The 23,553-nt window shown below is 39.1% G+C and overlaps 2 protein-coding genes across 6 annotated transcripts in view; one reads left to right on the top strand and one right to left on the bottom strand.

Annotated features, from left to right (window-relative positions):
• LOC112983031 (poly(rC)-binding protein 3-like) overlaps positions 1 to 11,850 on the bottom strand; it is a 507,597-nt gene extending 495,747 nt beyond the window's left edge. For 4 of the 5 annotated variants that reach the window (XM_064506732.1, XM_064506736.1, XM_064506731.1 and 1 more), the window contains exon 1: positions 11,523 to 11,850. The gene's annotated coding sequence lies outside the window, so the exon portion shown is untranslated. The remainder of the gene's footprint in view (positions 1 to 11,522) is intronic. The other variant, XM_064506737.1, reaches the window with a different exon arrangement.
• The window catches only part of MOCOS (molybdenum cofactor sulfurase), a 373,228-nt gene that overhangs the window by 12,731 nt on the left and 336,944 nt on the right, over positions 1 to 23,553 (top strand). The window contains exons 3-4 of the mRNA XM_026099873.2: positions 5,739 to 5,847; positions 15,064 to 15,204. Coding sequence (XP_025955658.1) covers positions 5,844 to 5,847; positions 15,064 to 15,204 — 145 coding nt within the window. The 5' untranslated portion in view covers positions 5,739 to 5,843. The remainder of the gene's footprint in view (positions 1 to 5,738; positions 5,848 to 15,063; positions 15,205 to 23,553) is intronic.

Here is a 23,553-nt window from a genome sequence, read left to right as displayed (position 1 = left end):
GTAGAACCAAGTAGGGCTTCCCTTCATCTGACAAGCTTAGTTGATCACATTCTGAAATACAGGTAACTGCTGTTGAGTAAATTCAAAGCTCTAATCAACAGGATTATCTCTGCTGAATAGAATATGGTATAAGTACTATTGGTAATAGCATTGCAGCAATTAGGTTTAAAATAATCTGAAAGTGTCAGCTCTTTTTCAATACTCAACTGCCTTGATCAGTCTTTACCTTCTAGGAGCTTGGCATGCCATTATAGGCCACAGCTGGTATTTCCCAGTACTCATTCAATTTTATCATGATGTGGTTTCTCAATTTAGAGTTGAGTAAACCTTGGGCTACCTTTCCTCCTCTTCCTCTCCCTGCCACCCCAAAGGTGGAAATCTCTAATTTTGCTTTTCTTAATTTCATCTCCATTCCCCCAGACATGTTCCTAGCACATTTCTTCCTTCCTTCCCTCCCTTTTTCCCTCCTGACATTTTCTAATTTTTCTTCTGTGATTAATTTAAGCTTAATTTAACCTTAAGAAGGTTGGCTTTCTCGATTAGTTTTGTGGGCCCTGCAAAAGTAGTCCATGAATCCTGAGAGAGATGCTGACCACAGCTTGAAAACTCCTTTGATAGGTAGGGCCTCAGAACAAACTCCAGACTGTCCCGGTGTTCTCCCAGGAAATGCAAAGCTCTTGGAGGTTTTTTTATAACACACTTCCCAGGTGTTCTTTTCATGGGCACTGATTCTTGCCACAGATGGAGCATGTGAAAAAAAATTTTGAAAATCAAAAAGCATCCTAGGAAAACAGGACATAGATGACCATGAAATATTATTATACTTTTTTGACCAGTTCAATAGTTAATTTTTTAATTCAAAAAAAGTTTTTAATATCAGAAACATAAACAATAACTCTACTCTGTGTGCACTGCAGCTTTCTTTTCTGCCAGTGAAAACTCTCTGATGTTCTGAACAGAATTACTGCAAAGGACTCCAGGCTACTTTCTTCCCAGCCCCAACCTTTGTGCACGCACATGCTGGCAATTTATTCCCCTACACAAATCTTGAATCCCTTCCATGCCCAGATCTGCAGGACAAATATGACTCAGAGCATATTTCTACAAACAGTCATATGAGAAACTGTGTAGCCCCGTTAGGTTAAATGGGACAAATACCATGAGCGAAGTTATCTACCAGTGTAGGTATACATCAATCTTAATGCTGTGAAATGCAACCTTTCCAGGAAGAGGATGGCTACACCTAGAATAAAGATAGCTCATTACTATTATTAGTCTATACTAATACCTTGCAAATGACATGCATAAAGTCATAGTGCAGGTGAGGCAAATGTAGTTTTAATATGTTGGCAGGCCCAGGAGAAAGCAGAAGGAAGTGTCTGGTGTTGGACAGCTAATATGAGTTAGAGTTCCAGCTGCTTTGCTCAGTGTGGGATTTTACAGAGTTTTAAATACCACTTATTGACTAATAAAAAATAGAATTGTTTTTATCCATAGAGGCATCAAGGCCACAGAAGATTAATAACAAGCAATATAGTTTCTTTTCTTTATAATGACAAATGCAACAAATACTTTAGTGAAATACTCATCTAAATGTATAACACAGTAATGTATAAAATAGTTTGTATGTACCCGGATTTGATAAAGACATCGATAGTCATATTAATCTAATTATAATGCATTCACCCTTTCTTGTGGAATGTTGATTAAAGTATTTCATGCATGGGACAATCCATTTAAAATTTCAATCAATTTAAAAGCTTCAATATCATAACTTAGCTCCTTGGTTCTTTAAAAGGACAAAAACAAGCAAGCTAAGAGTATGATGAAGTAATGCCCTTCACTTTTCAAAGTAAAGCTACTTCAGTTAAGTTCTTGAAATGTAAAAAGGCCAGTCATTTGTATTTGCTGCCTTCTATTTACATTATACTTCAAGGAACAAAATAAGACATACGTGTTCCTTTTTCTTGTTATTTTAAAATTAGAAAGTGAGCTCAGAACCAAAATCTTAATATAAAATACCAATTTCCAGGCTTCCCAAATGAAGCAAAAATTGTAAGTCCACATGAGAACCAATGCATTCTTGATTACAACCATTAGATAATCTGATTTGAAAATAATTTTGCTTGGAGCTTGATGGTTATCTCTTAACTGTAAAATTAATGCTCAGATTCTTGGACCTGTTTAAATGTTAAAGTATCAACACTCACCAATTAAAATTTAATCCAACAGAGAAAGAGAATTTGTTCAAACCATAAACAAAGGTTGCTTCTGTCTTAGTAAGACTATTTATAGTAAGAAAACAGAGCTGAGCCAAATTAAAATGAATCTGCAAAAACACTGTAAAATGCTGTGTACCTGAAGACAAAACCTATTCCCAAAGACAAATGTGGGTAAAGCGCTTTGCATATCACCCTTCGAAGGTCAGTATTGGAGAATGGGTTAAGATTAGAAACATCCCATGAACTAGGAGCATGATCATAACCCCATTGCATGTAACTTTACAGCACAGTCTATCCTTCGGAATCATTTAGGAGTCCTCAACACTGCTGAGCTCTCTGTCATGCAGGGACTTTGCTTTTTTAGCCTACCGCAGGAAGACAGCGAGCGGGATTGTTCTATACTTTGGGGTAGTAAACACTATGCAGAAAAGACCATTGACACTAAAGGACAAGACCAGATCAAGAACAAAGTAATATAAACAGGCCACCAACATATTTAAGGAGAAATGAAACCTGAATTCTTTAACAGCCTCCAAATGGTAGTATGGGAACTAAAAAGTCCCTAAATAGTTGTAAGGAGTTAGATCAGTACATGAAAGGAATTGTATGATATCTTGGCTGCAAGAGCAAGGGACGGCACTGGATAACCCAGGAGAATCAGTCAAATCTTCTTATGAGTATGTAATTCTCTTATGCTTAAGGTAAGGTAGGAAAAGAAGCATTTTAAAAAAACATGGTATGAAAAGACACCAGAAGCCATAGATAAAAGTAAAATCTAAGTTCATCAAGTAGCACATGTGATTTGTTAGAATTTTAAAATATTTTATTCCAACATGTTAGCTAAGATTTTTTAAAATACATCCTTCATTCTAGCCGAGACAAGCGTGACATCATCTGCAGCATCTTATTTCTTACAGTGCTGGGAAAACTGTTCTTTTTCAACCCTTTCCTTCAGAGAGTGGCATTCATTGCACATGCGCATGTGTGTGTGTGTGCGTGTGTGTAATCTAATTTCCCCACTTAATATTAAAAAAAATTAAAAAATATAGCCAATAAGATCTAAGAGCTTTATATTTCATTTATTACAAAAAATATTTTAAGCTTTGCCTCCTTCTCTCTGTAGGCATTTTATTCTGAATTTCTTTTTATTATTCTATTTCTTCTACCAGGAAAAGCTTGAAGCATACGTTACTGTTTAAATGTAAACTTAACACATGCTGTACATGTATAGCACATTGCAGCTGCAGTTACCAGGCAAAAAGAGGCAGAAAGATGTTTTGTTTGGAAGTCATAAATATTGGATTAAAAAAAAAAACGGTACAAGTCAGTACGAAATACACTGAGGCCTGTGAAGCAGATGCAGATGAAGGTTGTGAGAGAGAAGCGGCGAGCCACCAGTGGGATTGCTGAGCACAGGACTTTGTTATTCATGACCCAATAAGGTGAAGTAAGCCAAAAGTAGCAGGCACCGCTCTGCTCAACAGAGGTCACGAGGGTCCACACAGCTGCTTGTGAGGGAAGTTGTATTCCTGGACCCTCTGCAACCTTTCCTCTGTGGAAGCAGTCCTGAGGAAAGGACTTTATCATGTAATTAAAGACTGTATCATCATGCATGCTTATGGATGCTGAATTCAATACATAATTGGCAACATAAATACTGGCTTTTTGTAACTTTCAAATGCTTGCTTTTGCCTCCCAAATATTTTGAGAAATATTTTTTCTTTTCATGTAGTGGTCTAAACTGCTCACTACAAATACCGTCCCAGGTGACTTTTCCCTTTCATTGTGTTACTACTCCAAGTATTCCTAATCAGCCTCTCTTCTAAATCATTTCTAACACAGGATTTCATCAAGATTTTTAGATCAAGAGCAGAGTTTTGTGATCAGCTTAAGTCAATTTTATGCTGCCCTTTCTCATGTCCCCTCCTGCTCCCCTCACCTTGAGCTAGCTGTAGTGCTAATATGAGCAGCTAGTCATCTGGATCAAGGATCTGATCTGAATTGGGGTGGGGAGAGGGGGAAATCATACTACCAGTTACAGCACATTATTTAGGGGAAGGCAGAAGGAAGGTGCAGGACTCCCTTTTGAGCAGCAGCAGGAATTCAAATCAACTTAAACTGAAACCACACTTCAAATCTATAGTGTACAGCTCCCTGTCACCTTCTTTTTTGCCTTCCACCATTAGTTAAGCTGTCTCTCTTTCAGTCCAGCCTCCATCTCTGATATTTGTCTTGTATTTTCTACCTCTCACATTGCAATACATCTTGTTAATTCCAGCCCTGTGCAAAGCCTTTTCCTCTTCCAGCCTCTCTCTTAAATACACCCCCACATTTACCTATTAGCATTTTTACTTGTACATGTACTTTGTTCCCCTTTTGCCAATCCCTTTCCTCCATTCCAGCTGCTTTACTACCCATGATTCTGCCTCCCATAGTCTGTATTTCTAGGCTGCACACACAGGTGCCATACATAACCAAAATCTGAGCGAGGGTGCAAATTTAGAAGTTGCTTTTAAGATTTTGGCCTTGAAGATCTAGCCTGAGCTTGCCTTTGCAATATGCCCTGGAAAGATCTCAGAGGAGTGGATCATCTGATATTATCCATATGGCACTGCAGCTTTTACCTTCAGGCTTGAAAGAATCACAGAATTCTCCCCTTCCCAGGTTCTCTCACATTGCCAGGCAGGGGAATTCTGCCAATCGCTCCTCCTCAAAAGGTTAATACAAGTAGTGGTCCCCACTCAAAAAGAGTAAGAAGTCTTAAAACTAACAGTGGCATAAGACCAGTCGAACCTACATTTCCTTCCTAGTCTCTACCCCACATTACTCTTGAAAGATAACTAAAAAAAAGAGTGAAAATGCATCCTCTTGTCCTGGTCTCGCATCTTCCTTTTACTGCTGCTTAGTATTTTGTCTGTGTACTACAAAACCCAAAGTGGGGTTGCTGTGATGGATAATTAGTTGATGTCTATAACATCTCTGACATGTAAAGTACTATCTATGAAGTATTTATCTGTTTTGAGATTCTATAAAATATTTTTATATTAGGTAAACATCCAAATAAAAACAAAATAATTTCTTGCACAAAGATGGACATCTGGAAATATATGGATAAAACCTTAAATTTGCACTATCATATGCAATTAATATATTTTAAATGCTCCTATACTGAACATGTTCCTTATTTAGACTTCAGATTTTACAAAGGACTTTCAGTTTATTTCGTACTGCCACAGAATTGAGCAGTGAAGCATTGCAGAAATCAAGTGATAGTGCCAAGGAATTTTAGTCTAGTGATGCAGACTGCCTGGAACATGAGCCATCTCATACAAGATAAGCTTCTCTGAGATAATAATAACGATGATACTTCACACTTTCCATGTTGTCACTGTTTTACAAGCCTGTTTCTGAGTCTCTCACTTAGGCAAGCAATCCCACTTAAGTCAGAGTAACTATTTCACATGACTAGGAATTGCTGAATTTAGCCTTAATTAATTATTCTTTTCCATTTTACAGGTAGGAAAAGCATCACACAAACCCTACATTCAGTACAACTTAAGGAGATGTTTGTCAGAGCTGTGACAAGAACTCCCAAGCTTATACTCAGATCATGCCTCTTTCATGGGTAAGTGCAAGTTAAGCCTTTACTCTGAATTTCCTTATTTTTCTAGTCTAAATCTCTCCCAATTCATTACTATAACCTAAAATGTATAGACCTTTTGAAAAAGTACAAAGCTTTTCAAAAGGTACACAAATAAAATGGAACACATTGTCCAGCGTTATTACAACAGGAGAATCAGCCATTCATGTTCTTATCTAAATATAAGTATTACAGTTGTAAAGTTCTCCCTATCTGCTCCCAATGTAGCCCCTGCTGGATTATATAAATTTTCATTAGGATTCTGCATTGCCAGGAGACAGCTGAGATCGTCATGTGCAGTAATAGCCCCTAAGCTCACACAAGCTTAGAAATACATCATGGCCCTGTGCTGACCTCTCTAGGCAGACAGACTTTTTTTCCCTCCCTCAAGATATTTTCTAAGCCCACTTCAGGGGCCTGTTTATTTCGTAGTTAGTGCTCGCTCCCATTCACCACATTGTCACTGAGTACTGGTGTATCTCTATATGGGTTACTGAAGCAGCCATTGTGAACTGAAGGTATTGCCCCAAACTGCAGTGGCTGGCTTGTAGAAACACTTTATCTTGAACTGACCCAGATGAAAAGAACTCCTGGCAATGGTATGACTGATGAGGAAACCATATATTCATGGCTGTTTAATTATACCAGAGCTGAAATAATCCAACTACTTTAATTTGCTTAAAATTTTTGTACTTTCAGTCCAGATCAGAAAAATATGGGAGCTCCAAATGACTCCGTATAAAAGATACTGTTGTATGCAAAGTGCCAGTGGGCTTGAAAAAGACCTTGCTACTATGTATGTCATTTATGTTAATGAACGTATGCTAACAACCAGTCACTAAGAGGGCTGAGTTGTCACCAAACCTCAATGGCCTATTCTAAAACTTCATTAAGAAATTAAACATTTTGAGAAGCATACAGAAAACACTGCCTAAAATTAATAATAAATCCTTCTTTAACTATTTTTAAGCAAACTAAAAGACAAAAATTAATTCAATAAGGTGTAGTCCTGAGCCGCATCCATCCCCAAAACAAATGAAAGAACAAATTAAGAATTTTATCTTTCATTTGAAGAAGGTGAAACATCCTTATAGTCTATTACTGTCCACAGTATTTAAATACATCTGATGTACAAGTGAGAAGATCATGGATGTTGCAAGGTAAATAGATCCATAGTCAAAATGACTGGATTCATACACCCTGTTAAAAGCATTGTCTGTTAATAGAAATCAATAGTACATTATACATTTTTGTCCTATAAAGAAAGCTTAAATTTTATTACTAATATCACTGCATTGTTGGAAGAGTTACCCAGTTACAAGTATGGAGTTACAGTAGAAGATCAAATGGGAGAAACTGACCCCACCCTACTTTACCCAGGAATTAACTGGGCTGCTATAAACAGATTACACAGGACAAGACAGGCGATAGGGACTTACTAATACAGAGTTTCATATTGAAAAGAGCATTCCCTTTGAATTCTGTTTAAAAGTGTGTCTCCTGTCATGAAGTATGAAATCTCATATTCATATCAAGCAAATTCTGAATGTTTTTTCTACAATGCTGTAGTTATTGCATTTTGTTGGGGTCTGGGGAGCAGGAGAAGCTGTTACATTCTGTTATTCCAAAAGGTTAACACTAATATTCTTTCTCACTTCCGTACAAACACTTTCTCCATACAAAGCAACCTCCAGCCTACACAGGCAAGTAGGGTACAATAGCTGTATACAAGTATAAGGAAAACTTGAGGAAATTAGGACATACTACAAAGCTGTATAGCTGGAGACTCCTCTCCACAATTATTTTCCATTTGACTTCGTATAAACAGTTGTCATCAGAGCACTGTGTTAGCACTACCAAACTGTAATTAAGTCTTCCATATCTACTGTAATACGAAGAAAAACCAAGCAGATCACTGTGCATGCAAACTGCAAGATAGAGGAACTTCACTAGTGTTAAGTGTGACAAAGCCACTTGCCATTTTAGCCCTGAGGTGCACAGCCACTCCAGCAACAGATAGATATTCTGCTTGCCCAAAGAGCCAGTCTGTTCCTTTCACTGACATGCCTGGGCACTTGTCACCACTGTCATTCATCCACATTCACCAATAGGACTGGGAATGTAAGTACTTCTAGCTCTGTTCAGAGCTTGATACTTCAGAGTTACACATGGTTCCCAGGAGTAAAATATTAATTTTCCTCTATGTGTAAGCAAGTACAGCTGAAAAATCTAGCTTTTTATGAAACTGTGCATCTAGCAGACAAAATGCAAATAAACTCCACTTTGCATAAAGTAACCTGATTCATCTAAACATTTCAAATGTACACTCAGATTAGAACACACACACGCTACCTTTCAAAACTGGTGAAGCAGGTGGGATTTACAGAGAAAAAATCATTTATTTGCTTTCAGGAAGATTAGGCTACTACTTTTTGACGTATATTGTGATTGCAGTCTACATGGGTGTAGGTAATACCACTGACTCCCACCCCCAAGAAATCCTAGGAGTTTTTGTTTCCCTTGTTAAAAGTTAAAGAAAATTTGACATCAATATAGCTTCCTCAATAAATTAAATAAAGTGGCAGTTTTCCCCCACAAGAAAAAACTGCTGAAACTAATGGGTAGGTGTAGTTTAGGACAAGACAAAATATACATGCTCTTCAGTTGTGGAAATATTCCATCTACAAAATAAAAACTCCTTGGACTCAGTATTTTAGACTGATGTTGCAGAATAATGAAGTACAAGAATACAAGAAAATCATTTCAGTTGGCTGACAGTAGAGAGAAATCCCACCTTACTTTCATAACAATAAGCTCCATAAAGCCAGAGTGACTTCTGAACTCTATTTCCATTACTTTGTTTAAGCGGTTCACAACTTTATAGGACTTGTTTCAAGGTGAATAAAGAGAGGTTTTATCCAAACTTCAAAACATAAAAAGTTTCAGCATATGCTACTGCCTGATAGAACAACCTGAGTGTTGGCATGCTGCTGTTCATGTCAAAGGAAGCAACCACCAAATTCCACATTAACTGTGCTTCATCATTTTCATATCCTGCCCAAACCACTCTTGTCTTTCAGTTGTTACAGTAAAGGAAAGCATTAATTTGTCATTTTTTGGTATAAATGCGCTATGCAATTTTCCCCTTCACCAATGTCAACAGCTAATCAACTAGCACAGGCAACTTAGGACATAGATTTGTGAAGTGAACACACCGCTGTTTCACAAATGACTGAAGAATACCACCAGAACTCTCTTTAAAAGTCCATGAGATGAACAATACTGAAGCTGCACGTCTACTGACACATTCCAGTGTTCCTGCAGTAAAACAAAACATTTACTTATAAGCATGCTATTTGCACCCCCTGTACAATCTAAATAAAGTGATCCATTACAGATCTGTTGGCGATTGTATCCTTTGGAAATATCCTAAATACTGATATATTTAAGTAACAAATCCTGACAAGTGCTGAGCACAAGTAACTTCTAGTGACTTCAGTACAAGTTGTGGGTATTTCAGCCTTTGCTGGATTATAACCAGAAGGCATGTTTTTTTAATCGGCAGAACAAGAGGTTTCCTGTGCCACAGCTGATTTTAACAGCAAAGTCTATCAAATCGGAAAAATTTTATCACATCACATCACAGTGCTTTACCAAGAACATGGGCTTAGCCAGTAGCCAGGGTCCAGCAGAACAGCAGCTGACAAGCTAACATGTATCAACCTTATTTATTTATTTAAACTATGCTGGTTGTCACCTCTTTTTCTCACTCCTGAATACCTTCAGTGATCATGTACAAAGTACATCAAGTGTTTCTTCCCTCGCTGCTATCAACATTAAGAAGAGCACAATTCATTCAAAGCATACTTCCTGCTTTCACAACACCAGACAGCCACAGCAGAAAAAAATCCCAAAGCAAACGTGTAAAATATTTTAATTTAGACTAACAAGAAAAAGAAATGATGAAATGATTCTTGATAGCATAAGACTACTTCTGTGACTGCTCATTTTTGTTGAACGTCATCTACGCAGCATGTGGAAAGACAGGGTATTTTTGAATTGCGTTAACTAGAAAGGCAACGTAAATGATCCTGTGTTCATACAGTATGAAGGCCTCCAAGCACCAGTAAGAGCAACCCTTTTAGTTCATTTGTAAACTTTTAGATGCAAAAATGATCTAACCTGTTAGAAAACTATCTGTATAAAGTGCTCATTCATGTACTTTGGATCCATTAGATTTCCTAAACAAATTCAAGTTTCATAGGTCAGACAAGTATTTTTGAGCTCTGAATATTTGAAACTGCGTATCATTGTGCAGCCAGTTTTCCTTTCAAGTTCTTTAACAAAATCACATTTTTTTTAAATGAACACTGGCTATGTGAAAAATCCATCAAAAAGAGCTAGGGGCTGTTATTTTGCTTTATATTAAGTGACAATTTGCAAATGGCACCCTGCAAGTTAAGCCTTAACTTCTTGCTAAAGTCTATATTACCCCAGTTCACACATGTAGGTAAAATACATAGTTGAAAGCCCACTAAAGGACTGGGGGAAAATCCATGAAATAGGTAGGTTACTTGATTGCCTCTGAATAATAAATCATTCCCCAGCAGATTTAAAATAGGCTGTTTTACTGTAGCAACACATTCCTGTTGTCAATACGAACAGTTAGCCAAACAGCTGAAGGAAGAAAAACAATCTAAAACAACTTTGGAATTGGAAAGTAAACCTGGCTGCAATGCTTCTGCTGGCTGACCAAAGTAAGAATGCTTCATATCTGTTTTTGTTACTGAGAACTAGTATGTGACACCAAACGATCCATTTAGTCTGGATCACTGTGCTATTTTCCCTATTCATCCCCTATTCAATAACGCAGTCTTGGGCTGCTGGAAGGAGAGAACTGCTATCAGTTCTCAGTAGCCCTGAAGTTTTCCCTCTCGGTGCTCCTCTGCTGAGGAGCTGGGCAAGGAATCGCAGCCATCACCATGAAGGTGATCATCTAAGGAAAGATGTCCTGGAGCACAGGGACCCAACTCTGTCAAGAGCTTTGTAGCTTCCCTGCATCCCTGCCCAATTTCTCCATCAGCAGGCTCTGCCGTGCTCCTCGCTCTGTGTACAGTGGCTCTTTGGGAGCCTTCTTGCTCATCATCCCATAAATACAAATGCACTTCACACATACACACACAGATGCACGCACACTCAGACACGCGCACACTCACTCCCCCCTCATATCACATGCAATTCTTTTCAAGTCCCCTGCGAATTGCTTAAAAACGGAAACCAAGCATAAAAAAAGGGCACAAAACAAAAAAACCCCGAACAAACAAACAGAAAGGAGGAGGGAATGGGTCGGGGGGGAGAGAAAAAAAGAAGCGCTTTTTTTCCTGCTGTTGCTGTGGCTCCCAAGCATGCAGTGCTAAGGAAGGGTAGTTCCCCACTTTCATCAGCCAGCCACATCCTTGGGATAAAAGGGAGCAGTCCGGAATGATGCTGAGGCTGCAGAAGGGAAAATAAAGGCTTTGCAAACATGCCTGACTTCCCATGCAATCCTCTCCTCCACATCCCCTCCTGCCTAAAACCTGCCCTGAAGGGGGAAAAGAAAAGAAAAAGGAGAAAAAAAAACCAACACACAAGGAAAAAAGTGATGAAAAGACACAACTCACCTTAACAAGGGGTGTTGGATGGGATCAGAGAGGAGGAAGGGTATATAAAAAGATCTATTTTTAGCAGAGGTTGTGATAGTATTAAAACACACAGACACAGGGTTTGGAAGCAGGGAGAAGAGTATAAAAAAACGAGGGGAAGAGAAATAATCGAGAAGGTGCAAGTCAGTCTGGCAGGAGAAAGGAGAGTCCCCAAGAAAAAAAAACCACCACCAAATGCCAGGAGGAGAAGGAGGGAGAGCGCGGCGGTGCCGGCGTTTTGTTTTGTTTCCCTTCGCTGGGGGCGGGCGGAGGCGGCGGCGAGAGTGGGGGGGGGGGGGGGGTCGCGCTTTGGGCGAGGGGCCCCTCGCTGCCTCCCCGCGAGGCTGCCGCGGCCGCGAGCCTCTCCGGCTGCGGGCGGCCGCACTGCTCCTGCTCCTGTCCCGGCTCCGGCGGCTGCGGGCGGGCGCGGCGCTCCCGCTCGCGCGGCTCGCTGGGGTTCTGCAGCCGCGTTCACGCTGCCGCTGCCTGGCCGGCGCCGCGCCCGCGCTCCCGCCGCCGCCCGCGGGCGCCCCCCGCCGCCGCCGCCCGCCGCCGCGCCCGGGGGCGGCTGCCGCGGGCCGGGCCGGGGCGGACGAGGCCCCGCCGACCGCTCCCCCGCGGGGCTGAATGCGCCGCGGGAGAGGGCAGCCGGGCCGCGGACGTGCAGATGGCAGGCGGCAGCTGGGTGTCCCCGCAAGGCAGCTCCGTGCGGGTCCGAGCGCTGCCTGCGAGGCGCCGCACCTGCCCTGCGTCGCTGGGGTGAAGGAGTGCAGGTCTGGGGAGCAAAACTTGAGCATTTTGTAAGGCGGTCGCTGTGTCGTTAGCTGTATGCTGCGTATCGGTGGCACGTAAGCTTTGCTCAGTAGCATTGACAAGAGCATCAGCAGCAAGCTGGGAGGTTGAGGACGGTACATATTTTCATTAAAAGCAGTAAACTGCATCCAGCCTTATCTTTAATACAGAAGTGTGGCTCACAGAGAGCAGTGCTAGCAGATGATGCTCCTTCTTGATCCAAATGGAAACCACTTGCCACATTTTGTTGATGAGGAATTTCTGAGGGTCACACTTAACTTAAACGGCTGACAAAATCCAACAAACATTTAGATGTTATAGAAGCAAGCTTTTATCAGACTTAGCACCACCAGAAATACCTCCACAACTAAATACCAATCCAGCTGAAGTTGTTTTTAAACAAAAATGTTAAACCTTTGGAAGCCTTTTCTACATTTTCATTACCTAAATTGAGAGAACTAGAAAAAGGAATTGGAAAATGTAAGCGCAGGAAAACAAATGAGCTTTTAAAAAGTATTTTATTTCTATCCACAGTGCCATTAACAATTGTAAGTAAATATGTCTGTTTATAATTTAAGATTTTAAATTGGCATTGTCCCAGAAATGATGAGAGCGACTGTGGGCCAAGCTGTTGGATACACAAGTTGCAACTAATACACAAGCTGTGCTTCAGCAACACTGTTACACTGAGATAAGCAGAGGTGCATATAGTAAATAGTAGAAGAATATGCTCTAATAAGTAAATTGATGCTAAGAAAGGAAATCTCAAAGACGCTTACTCAAACTAGTATCATTTGTTGATATCTGGCAGTTGACGAAACCATCTGGAATGTGAGCTTTGGGGAACAGGGTATATCTGCCTTGCTCCTAAATACTGGCCCTGGTAACAGCAGGGAGGATAGTGGCTGTCCACCTGGGGACTCCACAGGCAGCCTGAGGGGAGCCTAGCAGAGCAAATTGCGATAGCCAAACTGGCTAATACTTACCAGCAACGTAAAACACCACAGGACATGGAGCACTTGGTTTCATTCTCTGCTTAGACAGTGAGTCTGGTCTTGCAGGTACCTTTGGAGCACTCCCAGAAAGGCTGTCAGGAATGCACCAGTTGTCTCCGTGCTCTGGCTTCCCATTCACTTTTGGATAAAATACAGGAGTAGATTAAATATTCTGATCCCGAGTGTCAGTTGGAACCTAAATATGTTTGCTAAATCAATCATTCATTAAATAGATTACAAAAAACCATACAGAAACAAGCAACAATTTCATAATCTTGCATTTGAACCTTTTCCCTCCTCCAAGAAAGAGGTGCTTCCTACACATTTAGAGCAGTGAAACTGGGGGAGTAATGGGCTTTACAAATCTCTCATATGAAGCAGAAACGAAGAGCCTCTTTCAGCCTTTCTCTGAGCTTTCCATAGAAGTCAGGGGAAGAAGATGCTCTCCTGTTCTGGTGCAGGTTCAGCTTATCAGGTTCTTCTGCAGATGCTGTGAACCAGATTCTTCAGTTTGCTGTGAGCCAAAGAGTTTACAGGATTGGATCAGGTCTCTGTTTTTTTTTAATCAAATATATACAAAACGATGCATAGCTGCACAAAGGGGAGCAAAGAGACTGGAAATAAACTCTGTGCTGCTTGGAGCCTTGATTTCCACGATAAATAAGTTGGGGAAATGTTTTATACATTAAAGTGGAGGTAATGTTTTATACATTATGTTATTAAATATTTTCTTTAATTTCAGCTCAATTTCAAGAAACTGCATATCAGTTAACATGTATTTACATGAGCTGTCATTAGCTTCTAATATTTCTGAATTCTTCCCCAATCTTTTTGCACTGTTGCAGAAGTGCCAATTTACTGTAAAATATAGGTCCATCCAGTATGCAGTGCAAAGTTCTGACTGCTACCGCTTCCCCAAGTCACTCTATGCCCAGCAATATCAGGCTGATTTTTTCTGTCAGTTATGACTCTGTCACCCTATTGACTTCACTGAAGTTGCACAGACCTATTATTTTTAATTCCACTTCTCCAGAAAAAAAGTTTGATGGATGGCTTTATAGCTCGATTATGGAAAAGAATACACGGTCCTTGTAGTCAGGAATACCTAAACACAACATGCTTTAGTATCAGCATATCTTTTTAAAATGAGCGTTTCAGTTGTCATGTCACAGGATACGCATATTTGACTTCTGATTTGCAAGCATAACTTGGCACTCAAGTCATTTGCATGCTTGGAAACAGTTTTAAGGTCCAAACTACGTTTAAATGGATGGAAAACATGACAAGGGTTAAAACTGGAAAGTTTTATTATGTAAAGAGCTCTTTTAGAAATCCCTTTTACGGAAGACAGTATACATACATTATAATTGTCTATATTACTCAAAAACGAAAGGTAGTCAGGTTATTGAGAGAACAAGACAAAGCATCTAAACTGACAGAGAAAATCACTGATTTCTATATTGCTTCAGTGTGTCAATGTTGGTGCAGTTAATGCTGGGAAGGTTTCGTTTGATTTTCATTCAGGCTATCCAGAGGAATCCATACTATGTGTTTGGTCCCTTATCAAATGCACAAATCATATGCTGACAGTGCAGCAAGGTAATCTTTGAGGTAGAAAGATAAACACTTCAGTTTGGGTGACTCATTAATAATATCCTTAGCCTGCTGAGATCTACGAACCACATAGCTTTCCCTTCTCAGCTAGTACTATCTCTTTAAATTTTCTTCCATAGCTGCACGAAAGACACAGCTGAAGAGCAACCTTCTTTCCTCTCCACCAAGCAGAGATGTCTGCAGATCTCTACTTCTGTGTAGTGCTACTCCCCCAAAGGCACGCTGTGATCAACACGAGGTGAACCTTTGTCTTCACCTGGGTAAGAACATAATCAAGTAATTTTCTCTATATAACAAAATGTCAATTGAATGGGGCATGTTACTCATGTCTGAGAGAGCACATTATGTCAGTCTTTCTGTCCTGCTGGTGATGAATACAGATGTTGTTTTTGTTAGGATAGTTTAGAAAGTTAATATTCAGGCCAATGAGTAGATTTTGTCTAATAATGTTATCTCACACTAATTGAAATACATCTAATATTCCCATCCAAATGAGATCCCCTGACTCTCCCTCTTATCAAGATCTTTGTCTGGTTCAGCTGAAAATGGTAAAGTCCATGAGTCATGCCCAGATGTTATGAGAGTTCACTCACAACTTTACTGATTATGGATAATCTCAGGAACTTCTCAGAGCACGTTGTAATATCCGTTTGGTCTAGATGCAAATTTAGTATGGATGCCAAAGTAATAAACAGCACTTCAAGATGTTTGGGAATTCCCTGGAGATCACAGATAGGCCCATTATTTCACATTATGCCTTTCAAGAAATCATCTCCCAGTTGCCTATTGCACTGCTATGCCCCTTTCCCAGCACCTGTATTTTCTATTGCACAAGAACAATAGGAACATATATTCCAGGGTTTTTTATAGCATTACAAACATTAGCTTTTAAGCTGTATCACTTACTGCATTTGTGAAAGAAGGTATATCACAAGTGCGTTATGTTAGAATTCCAAACCTTAACTAGGAAATAAACATTAGAACAGCTTTCCTAATTGAGAAAATATCAAACACTAAGATTAAATACATTGGACTATATGACCAACATGAATTATCTTATGATCCTCTATATATAGATAGTATTGTTAATATTTATTTATTTTACAAATTATGAACAGAGGCTTCTTTTAAAATATTTATATTATACTAGCCTACATGTTTTTAAAATGCTAAACATTCCTAATACTGTAGGAAGCTGGATGAGTTGTGTTTGCTATTTGTTTGCAGTTTGATAGAACTGATAGGAATTTTAAATATCTAAATAAATATTAATAGAAGTATGATATGCATTGTCATATTTTTCCTCTGAAATTATTAGTATCGTGATAGACCTGGAAACGATTTTACAGATGGACTTGAATTCACATAAGCCAGGCTAATAACAGGCACTTGTGAGCAAATCTTTTGTTCCAGGCTGAGGCAAAGCAGCTGAGCTGGAAAGCAGGCAGACAAACAGTGGAATTAGGAAGGGAAATCCCTTCTCCTTGAGCAATGAAGTAGCTGCTACCTTAAGTTCCCTATGAATAGTAAAATTTCTAATTTCTATCAGAGGAAATACTGATTGTGATCACTAGTCCAGAGTCACAGCTGTATGTAAGTGTTCACTCCTAGTGTTGTGATACCTTGGCTTTTAAGGGTTTTTGCTGAGGGATGTCATATCGAGCTACACTTTATTTATCCTGTAGCCATTTTTAGTTTTGGTCTGTCCTTTCTGGGATAAATTGGTAAATATGTCTCTAGATGACAGTAATAAACTGAGATTTTTCCAATTAATTGCTTAGTACTATTTAGTAACAACATCAGCATATTCCCTGCATCCTTCCAGGGATGTCACATGGGCTAGGAGTGATAGATCTCTGAGAACCATATTACTTCAGTTTTGCTCATATTCTACATTTTAACATCTATGTCGCAAATTTGCCAAGTTACGCAAAGTGATCTGTTTCCCACTACAGAATGTGTCTCTTTCAGAAAACAATCAACAAGTTCTCAAAATGACATTCCACTTGAATGATTTTTGAAAGTACAATTGCATTTTAAAAAGTGAGCACACTTCTTGTTCTGTTGCTTGGTACCATACAAAATGCTGACCTCTACAAGCTCTTTGCAATACATCAGAATGACACTAGCTCTTCCCCCATACTATTAGTTATTTATTAAACTTTGCTAGGCTCTCTCTTCAGACTTATTGGTAATTCTTATCTGACCAAGAAGATTACTGACAGGTTCATTCATTTTAAAAGGAGACTAGAATGGATTTCTCATTTGGCTGTCAGTCTGCGTTCTTCATTTGTCAGAAAAAAAGTCTAAGCTCCCTCTTCATTTGTCAAGTCTGTCTCTTCCATCATATACAGTGGTTTAGAGATTACAACTCATCTCAAGTACTTATAGCAAATATGTTGTGGACAATAAGAATAGGATTGCTCAACTTTGAAAGACATGTACAGTAGAACATAACAAATGCTAGAGGACACTACTGGCACGATCAAGCCAATAAAGTAGAGTAACAAGATGTAACCAGCTACCGTCACACTCTAAGGAACAGATAGTTTTCTCTTTTCTGTCTTGTTTTCCATATTCTGATACTGTGTGTTCACATGTATGTTAAAAAAAGTAGAATTTTCTTAAATTTTTTTTCAATTCTTTTTGAATTCTGTTGAGTTGTTTAATTTTTGCATTCCAAGGTTACTAATTGTTCAGAAGAAAAAAAATACTCTCTGTGAAAATGGTTCCATAGCATCTAACATAAAGCTAGAATTTGGAGAGGGAAGATGTCCTGGAACTCAACAGATACAGTGTGACAGCAAGGGCCAGCTGTTCCCTAAGGGACAGGTTGCCAGGATGAATTCCATGGTCAGCAAGGCAGGGGCCACTCCAGCCAGGAAGAGGCAAGTAGGACAGGTCTGGAGAGCATAGCCAGATTCAATTAAGAGTACAGATTAGACAAGTCTGTGGTGATGAGGCTGGTCTAAGGCTAGGCTAGGAAGTCAATCCACAGATCAGGAGCAGGATCAGATCCAGCAACTGCCAGGCAGGTCTATAATGATGAGGCTAATCTGAGGTCAAGCTGGGAAGTCAGACTATCAGTTGGGGTCTGGAGCAACAGAATCCATAGACAGTAACAGCTATATATATTTCTCTAATATAGGTCAGGTAGGGATTGAAGGCCCAGGGCTGAGCTTAAGTAGAGCTCCTGAGCCTATGGGCAGGGGGTGGGTGGAGGTCCCAGGTGAGGCTAGTTAGGGCCATTACAGTTTATAAGTGCCCTCAGGGCCAGAACACAAGGATGATAAGAGGAGGAGTGTTTTCTTTATGGTGAAGTGCTTAAAAAAAAGAAGTAAATGTACATGTTTCTGTAGGTGTTTTTGTGCTGGGAGTAGAGGGAGGAAGGGAACTGGACAAACGAAAAAAAGAGGAGATACAAGCTAGGCATCTAGCAAGAAGCTACTTTAAAGCTAAGAAAATAAGAGGAAATGAGAGGGTGATTATAAACTGGAGAAAAAGAGAACAAAGAATTGCTCAAGAGGTGTGAGAACTGAAAGGAGAAAAGGGTGGATGTATAGAGCACAAAAGAAACACAGCAAGGATGGAAGACAGAGTCTCAATGAGAATGATACAGTTATAGAATAATGATGATGTTATGGAAATAAGGGATAAGATTTAAGTATGTATATTTATTTTACTTATATTGGAGAAAGTGAGCTTGGCACTTATGAAAGTGCTAACAGTGGAATTCCTGCTAAATTGCTATATTCCATATCTTTGTTCCGTCTTCTAGTTGTTTTCATTTTTTTCTGTTATTACTTATTTTCCTTCAGAGTAGTAGGGCCTCTGTTTTCTGTATGTTGCTGTGGGATTTGTTACAAAAAAGATGCTGCAATTTTATATGTCTTTCTAGCTTCTGTTTTGTCTAACTTCTATGCCGTGAGCTGCACCAGTAACTTCCTATGGCCAGATCAGGTTCAGGTCTGTAGCTGACTGCATTTTGCTATTTCCTTAGTTAAGTGTATGTTTTGCCCACTGTTTATTTTGTAACAAAGGAGTTACTGACTTATAGTGAATCAAACTTGGAATTTGCTTATAATGATGCAAGTGTGGCTTTACATCAGGAGAGCTTAGATCAGATCATGGCTAACTATCTCCAGTAATTTCTCAACCCGTATACTCAACTTGAAATACTGCTTTCTCCTTCATGATGCCACTTCTCATTTCAGGTGTCTTCAGCCCTTCCATTATCAGGTCTTCTAATGTTTTTTGTGTCAACTCAGGGTTTTTTTTTTTTTACTGTTATTTTGCTTTTGCTTCCTAACATAGATTTGGACACAATTTTCATTGTCCTTGACAACTTTGAACCAATGAGCAATTTCACAAAATGAGAATGAAATGTCATATCATTTTCATGCTTCTACATTCAGAAGTATACTTTAAGATAGATTTAAATTCTTATTACCCTGTTATGCATCATAATATTTTGCTTCATTGTACCCCTTTACTATTTTATGATTTAAATCTGATTAATAAACAGAATATTAGGAACAATAGAAAGATTATCAACTCTTTTACAACAGAACAAATTATTCCTAGTTTTAATCACAGGTTCTTTATACACTGGATTCCACATCCTTCTTTGAAAATACGTGAATCACAGCATCAACCAGAATATTATTTACTGAGACAAGCTAAGTGAAAGTATGAAGCAGAAAAAAAAATCTGAATGAAACATATGCATTACTTAATGGTTATACACTTATACAGTGTTGCAATGGACATCATATCTTACCTCTGACTATATTTAAGGGAGATAGTGATCTGTGAATGAATTAGGGTCAAATCCTGCTGTCAGTTTTACCCTCGCATGATCTTAAAGATCTGACCTCACAAAGTCCAGTTTACCTTTATGCCATCTTATAAACCTGATCTATAATCAAGTTTACTCCTACTCTTAATTTCAAATTGATGCATAATCTGGCAGAGTGGATAACCTAAGTTACAATAATTAATTTCTCCTTTCAGAAAACAATGTGTGAAGAACTGGATTTCTGAAATTGACCTAAAAAGTTAAAATCAAGTCTCATATAAAGTTTGTCAGAAAAAAATATGCCTTTTTATTTTTAAACTGACATGTAGAAGGTGTGTTACTATTTCTGGTATGTGCTAACAAGAACTGACAGGGTATACCTGTTTAGCATGGAAATGGGAACCACATATCCAAGTTGCTTTGATTTTAATAATAAGACATGGTACTTTTTATTTGAAATTGCTTATTAAATATTGAATATGCAGGCAATTTGCCAAATGGATTGAATTAGTGTATATATCTGTGAATCTTATTTGATTATAACATCAAGCAAGGATCAGATTTGTTATATGAACAGTTTGAATATTCTTTCCTTATTTTTCTTTAATCAACAATGAAAATTGTTTTCATTTTTCAACTGATGTAAAAATTCTGCAATATTTCAAGAGTCTTTCCATCCTGAGTCCTATTCTATGAGTGCCTTCATCTACCAATTCCACCTTCTTCAGAAGGTTTTTGCTGGCACTCAGTATTTTTCACCTGTGATTCCTCAGTGTGAAGATTCATTAGACAGATGAATCAAAAGTCCAGAGGGACTGTCCTGGATCACCTAGGAGTCTGATTCATACCTATACAGGCTTCAAACCACATCCCAAACTTGTTCCACTGTGGCCATGAGCAGGACCTCTCCCAGTTGAGGGCTGGAAGAGAGGCCATTGTCCATTGGAAGCTGGTGGTGTCCAGCCACTAGCAGCAGTGGGGAGTGCTCCCTAGTTTGCTCCAGGCAAGATCAGCTGACTTAATTTAAACAGTTTAAATGCATGGTCTGAGCGATTATCTGTGTGGTGAAGTAAAACCTGCTCCTATGAGCTTTTCCACCCCTCAGATCACTGGGTGTAGCAACCTCTGATGTGGAGGCATTGATGCACAGTGAAGATTCATGAGGGGCAGTTACCTCCTCCTGTTGGCAAAGAGGGATATAAAGATGCAAGCTGCTTGTAGGTGAATGAACGGTTTGTTCCTGCACAGTGGTCCAGTGCACTTATGTAGACTTCCAGATAGCAAGAAATGGCTCCTACCCCACTTGCATTAGGTTGTTCCAGGGCTACTGCAGCTTGGTCAGTCCTGGGGAATTTTGACACCCATATTCTGAGAAGCAGCTGGAAGCTCAACGCAGCTTCAAAAATCACTGCAGGCAGAGCTAAACTATATCAGCATTTAATCTACCAAATTTGGTTAAACTTTGAAAGTTAAATTGCCATTCTAGCCTGTGTTTCGTTCCTGTTGAGGAGATGATAGAGGTATTTTTTCTTTTCCTTTGTGTGGGGCAGCAAACAAGGAATGTTAGATGTCTCCTTTCCTTGGGAAATTCAGTGCTGAGAAAACATGAAAAGAAGTTCCTGAGAATGCACAATACCTCGCATATTGGTTATATAGGGTGACAGTTTCTTACTTGGAAGAGCTTTCCATGGCATTTCCTAATATGTACATTTATTCCAGGGACCCAAAAAAAAAAAAAAAAAAAAAAAAAGGCATGTGAAAGTGATAGTGAAAATTGATTTGAAGGTTCTCTTAGCACATGGGGGGGTATTTTGAGAAGTTTCCATTCCTTTGCATTTCCCATAGGAAATTTACTGATAGTAGCAATGGAAGGATTAGTATTTGAGGTAAAACACTTTTACAATCTTCCTTTAAAAACAAATCAGTCCCATCCTTAAATATTATAGACGCCTATTCTGAACAGTTTTGGAATACACTAGTAAAAATACAGCAGCTCTAATATTACAGAGATTGTAGGGAGCCTTAAAAGTTTCCAGTATGAATTAGGTGAAACTAGTTATTGTTTTGTGCAAAAACCCATATTATACTGTGCTGATCTGTTAGAACTTGGATGCAGAAAGAAATGTGTCTTTGTTAAAATACTTGGCTCTGAGTGGTTGCTGGACAGTACATGCTGCCAGAGGGTTTAAAGAGTTTAAAAAATGCCCACTGGCAGTGAAACTGTGGAGAACAGCACTTCACTCCACATCTTTAAGTGATGGCTGTAAGGAAGAAGAAAGGTGGAGGTAGCTCTGTTTCTGATAATAGCAGGTTCTGAAGCAGCAAATGTTTTTCACATTTTCAGGTTTTCAAGTATCCCAGACAGAGGAGGCTGACTAAAACTGTATTACAAAAATTTGAGCAGTATTGTGTTCTATCCGAATAAAATAATTATATATAATATATATGTATATATATATGTATGAACTTACAAAAGGGAGAGAAAAACATAGAATATTTCTTGGCTGATAGAGGATGAAGAGCTGGTCTTGCAATTTTGAGTACCTGTATCTAGGATAAGAGAACAGATCTTGAAAAGAGGAGACATGGAATTAAGCTATGATTAAAGCAAATAGAATTTACTAAGCAAAAGAAGTAATATAATACAGGCCTTTAGCTTGTGAATGGTATGCAGTCTGGACATGACAGAAAATCCAAAGCATTAAAGGAATGGAGGGTTTAGCCAGAAAGGCATGAAGAGCTCAGAGTGCACAAATAAACACCGCATGAGAGCTGCACAAGCTGAAAGCAAGTGGGACATTTCTTAATCCTAACTGTAATATAGGAGGTAAATTAGTGAGCTGTCAGAAACAGTTACTTCAGGACTGAAAGCAAAGCCATAGGTAGTAGAAAGTAAGGAATTTCAAGGCTTAGGGCAGGAGAGTTATCCCTGCTGAGTTTGTTTTCTGGATGTATGGGTAAATGAATTGGCAAAGATATAAATTTTAATAGTACAAGGGAAACTTAATATGCCTTCCTGCGTTAAAAAAAGTGTTGATCCCTCAAGCAATGTCTGAGCTATGTCCCACATACCCTCTAGTGTCTTTGTACAACAGCAGTCAACTGTTTCTTCTTCCTCTTCCCATTCTCTTACCACTGCATTTTTTTTTCTTTCAGCAGTAGGGCAGCTCAAGTGGGTTGGTTTGATATGGTCTGGTGGTCTTTGGTGTAGGCTTTCGAGTTGCTGCATAATTAATGAAGTTAGGATAGCAAGCTACAAATCAATAACAGGTGAACACAACTTGCAGTGGTTGGGACTCTCTCCCAGGTGAATAACCTCAAGAGGGGCTTTAGTTAATAACGCTATGCTGATTCCATTTAGACAATGCCAGAAGCGGCCAGGAAACTTGCACTGCTGCTTTGAAAAAACCCAGAACCTTGTTAGGCTGTATGAGGACAGCAGACGGATCAAGAGAGAAAGCAGGTCTCCTACTGTATAGAGGAATTCCTACCTAGGATGTTGAACTAAAATAACAGATTTTCTATCTATGTAATAAAAGAAATACAAATGCCACTTCACCTTCAGTTCTGACTCATCAGTCTTGCATCATATTTAGCTTAGTTGCAATTTGAGGCATTTTTAAGAACTTTTTTTCCCACTAGGATTCTCACTGGATGAGATCCCACTGTATGCTTTCCTCAGTGAGGGCATTCGTGGGGCTCCTTCTTTCCTAGACAGCAGCTTATTTATATAGATCTTGCACAAACATCGTTGTGTCCAAGTTGTCTACATTTCTGTAAGATTTGATTGCTACTGGTCAGTGCATTCAAA

Source organism: Dromaius novaehollandiae, chromosome 2 (assembly GCF_036370855.1).
Source record: "Dromaius novaehollandiae isolate bDroNov1 chromosome 2, bDroNov1.hap1, whole genome shotgun sequence".
NCBI lineage: Eukaryota > Metazoa > Chordata > Aves > Casuariiformes > Dromaiidae > Dromaius > Dromaius novaehollandiae.
Note: the sequence above shows the minus strand (reverse complement) of the source record. Positions and strands in the feature narration are given on the sequence as shown.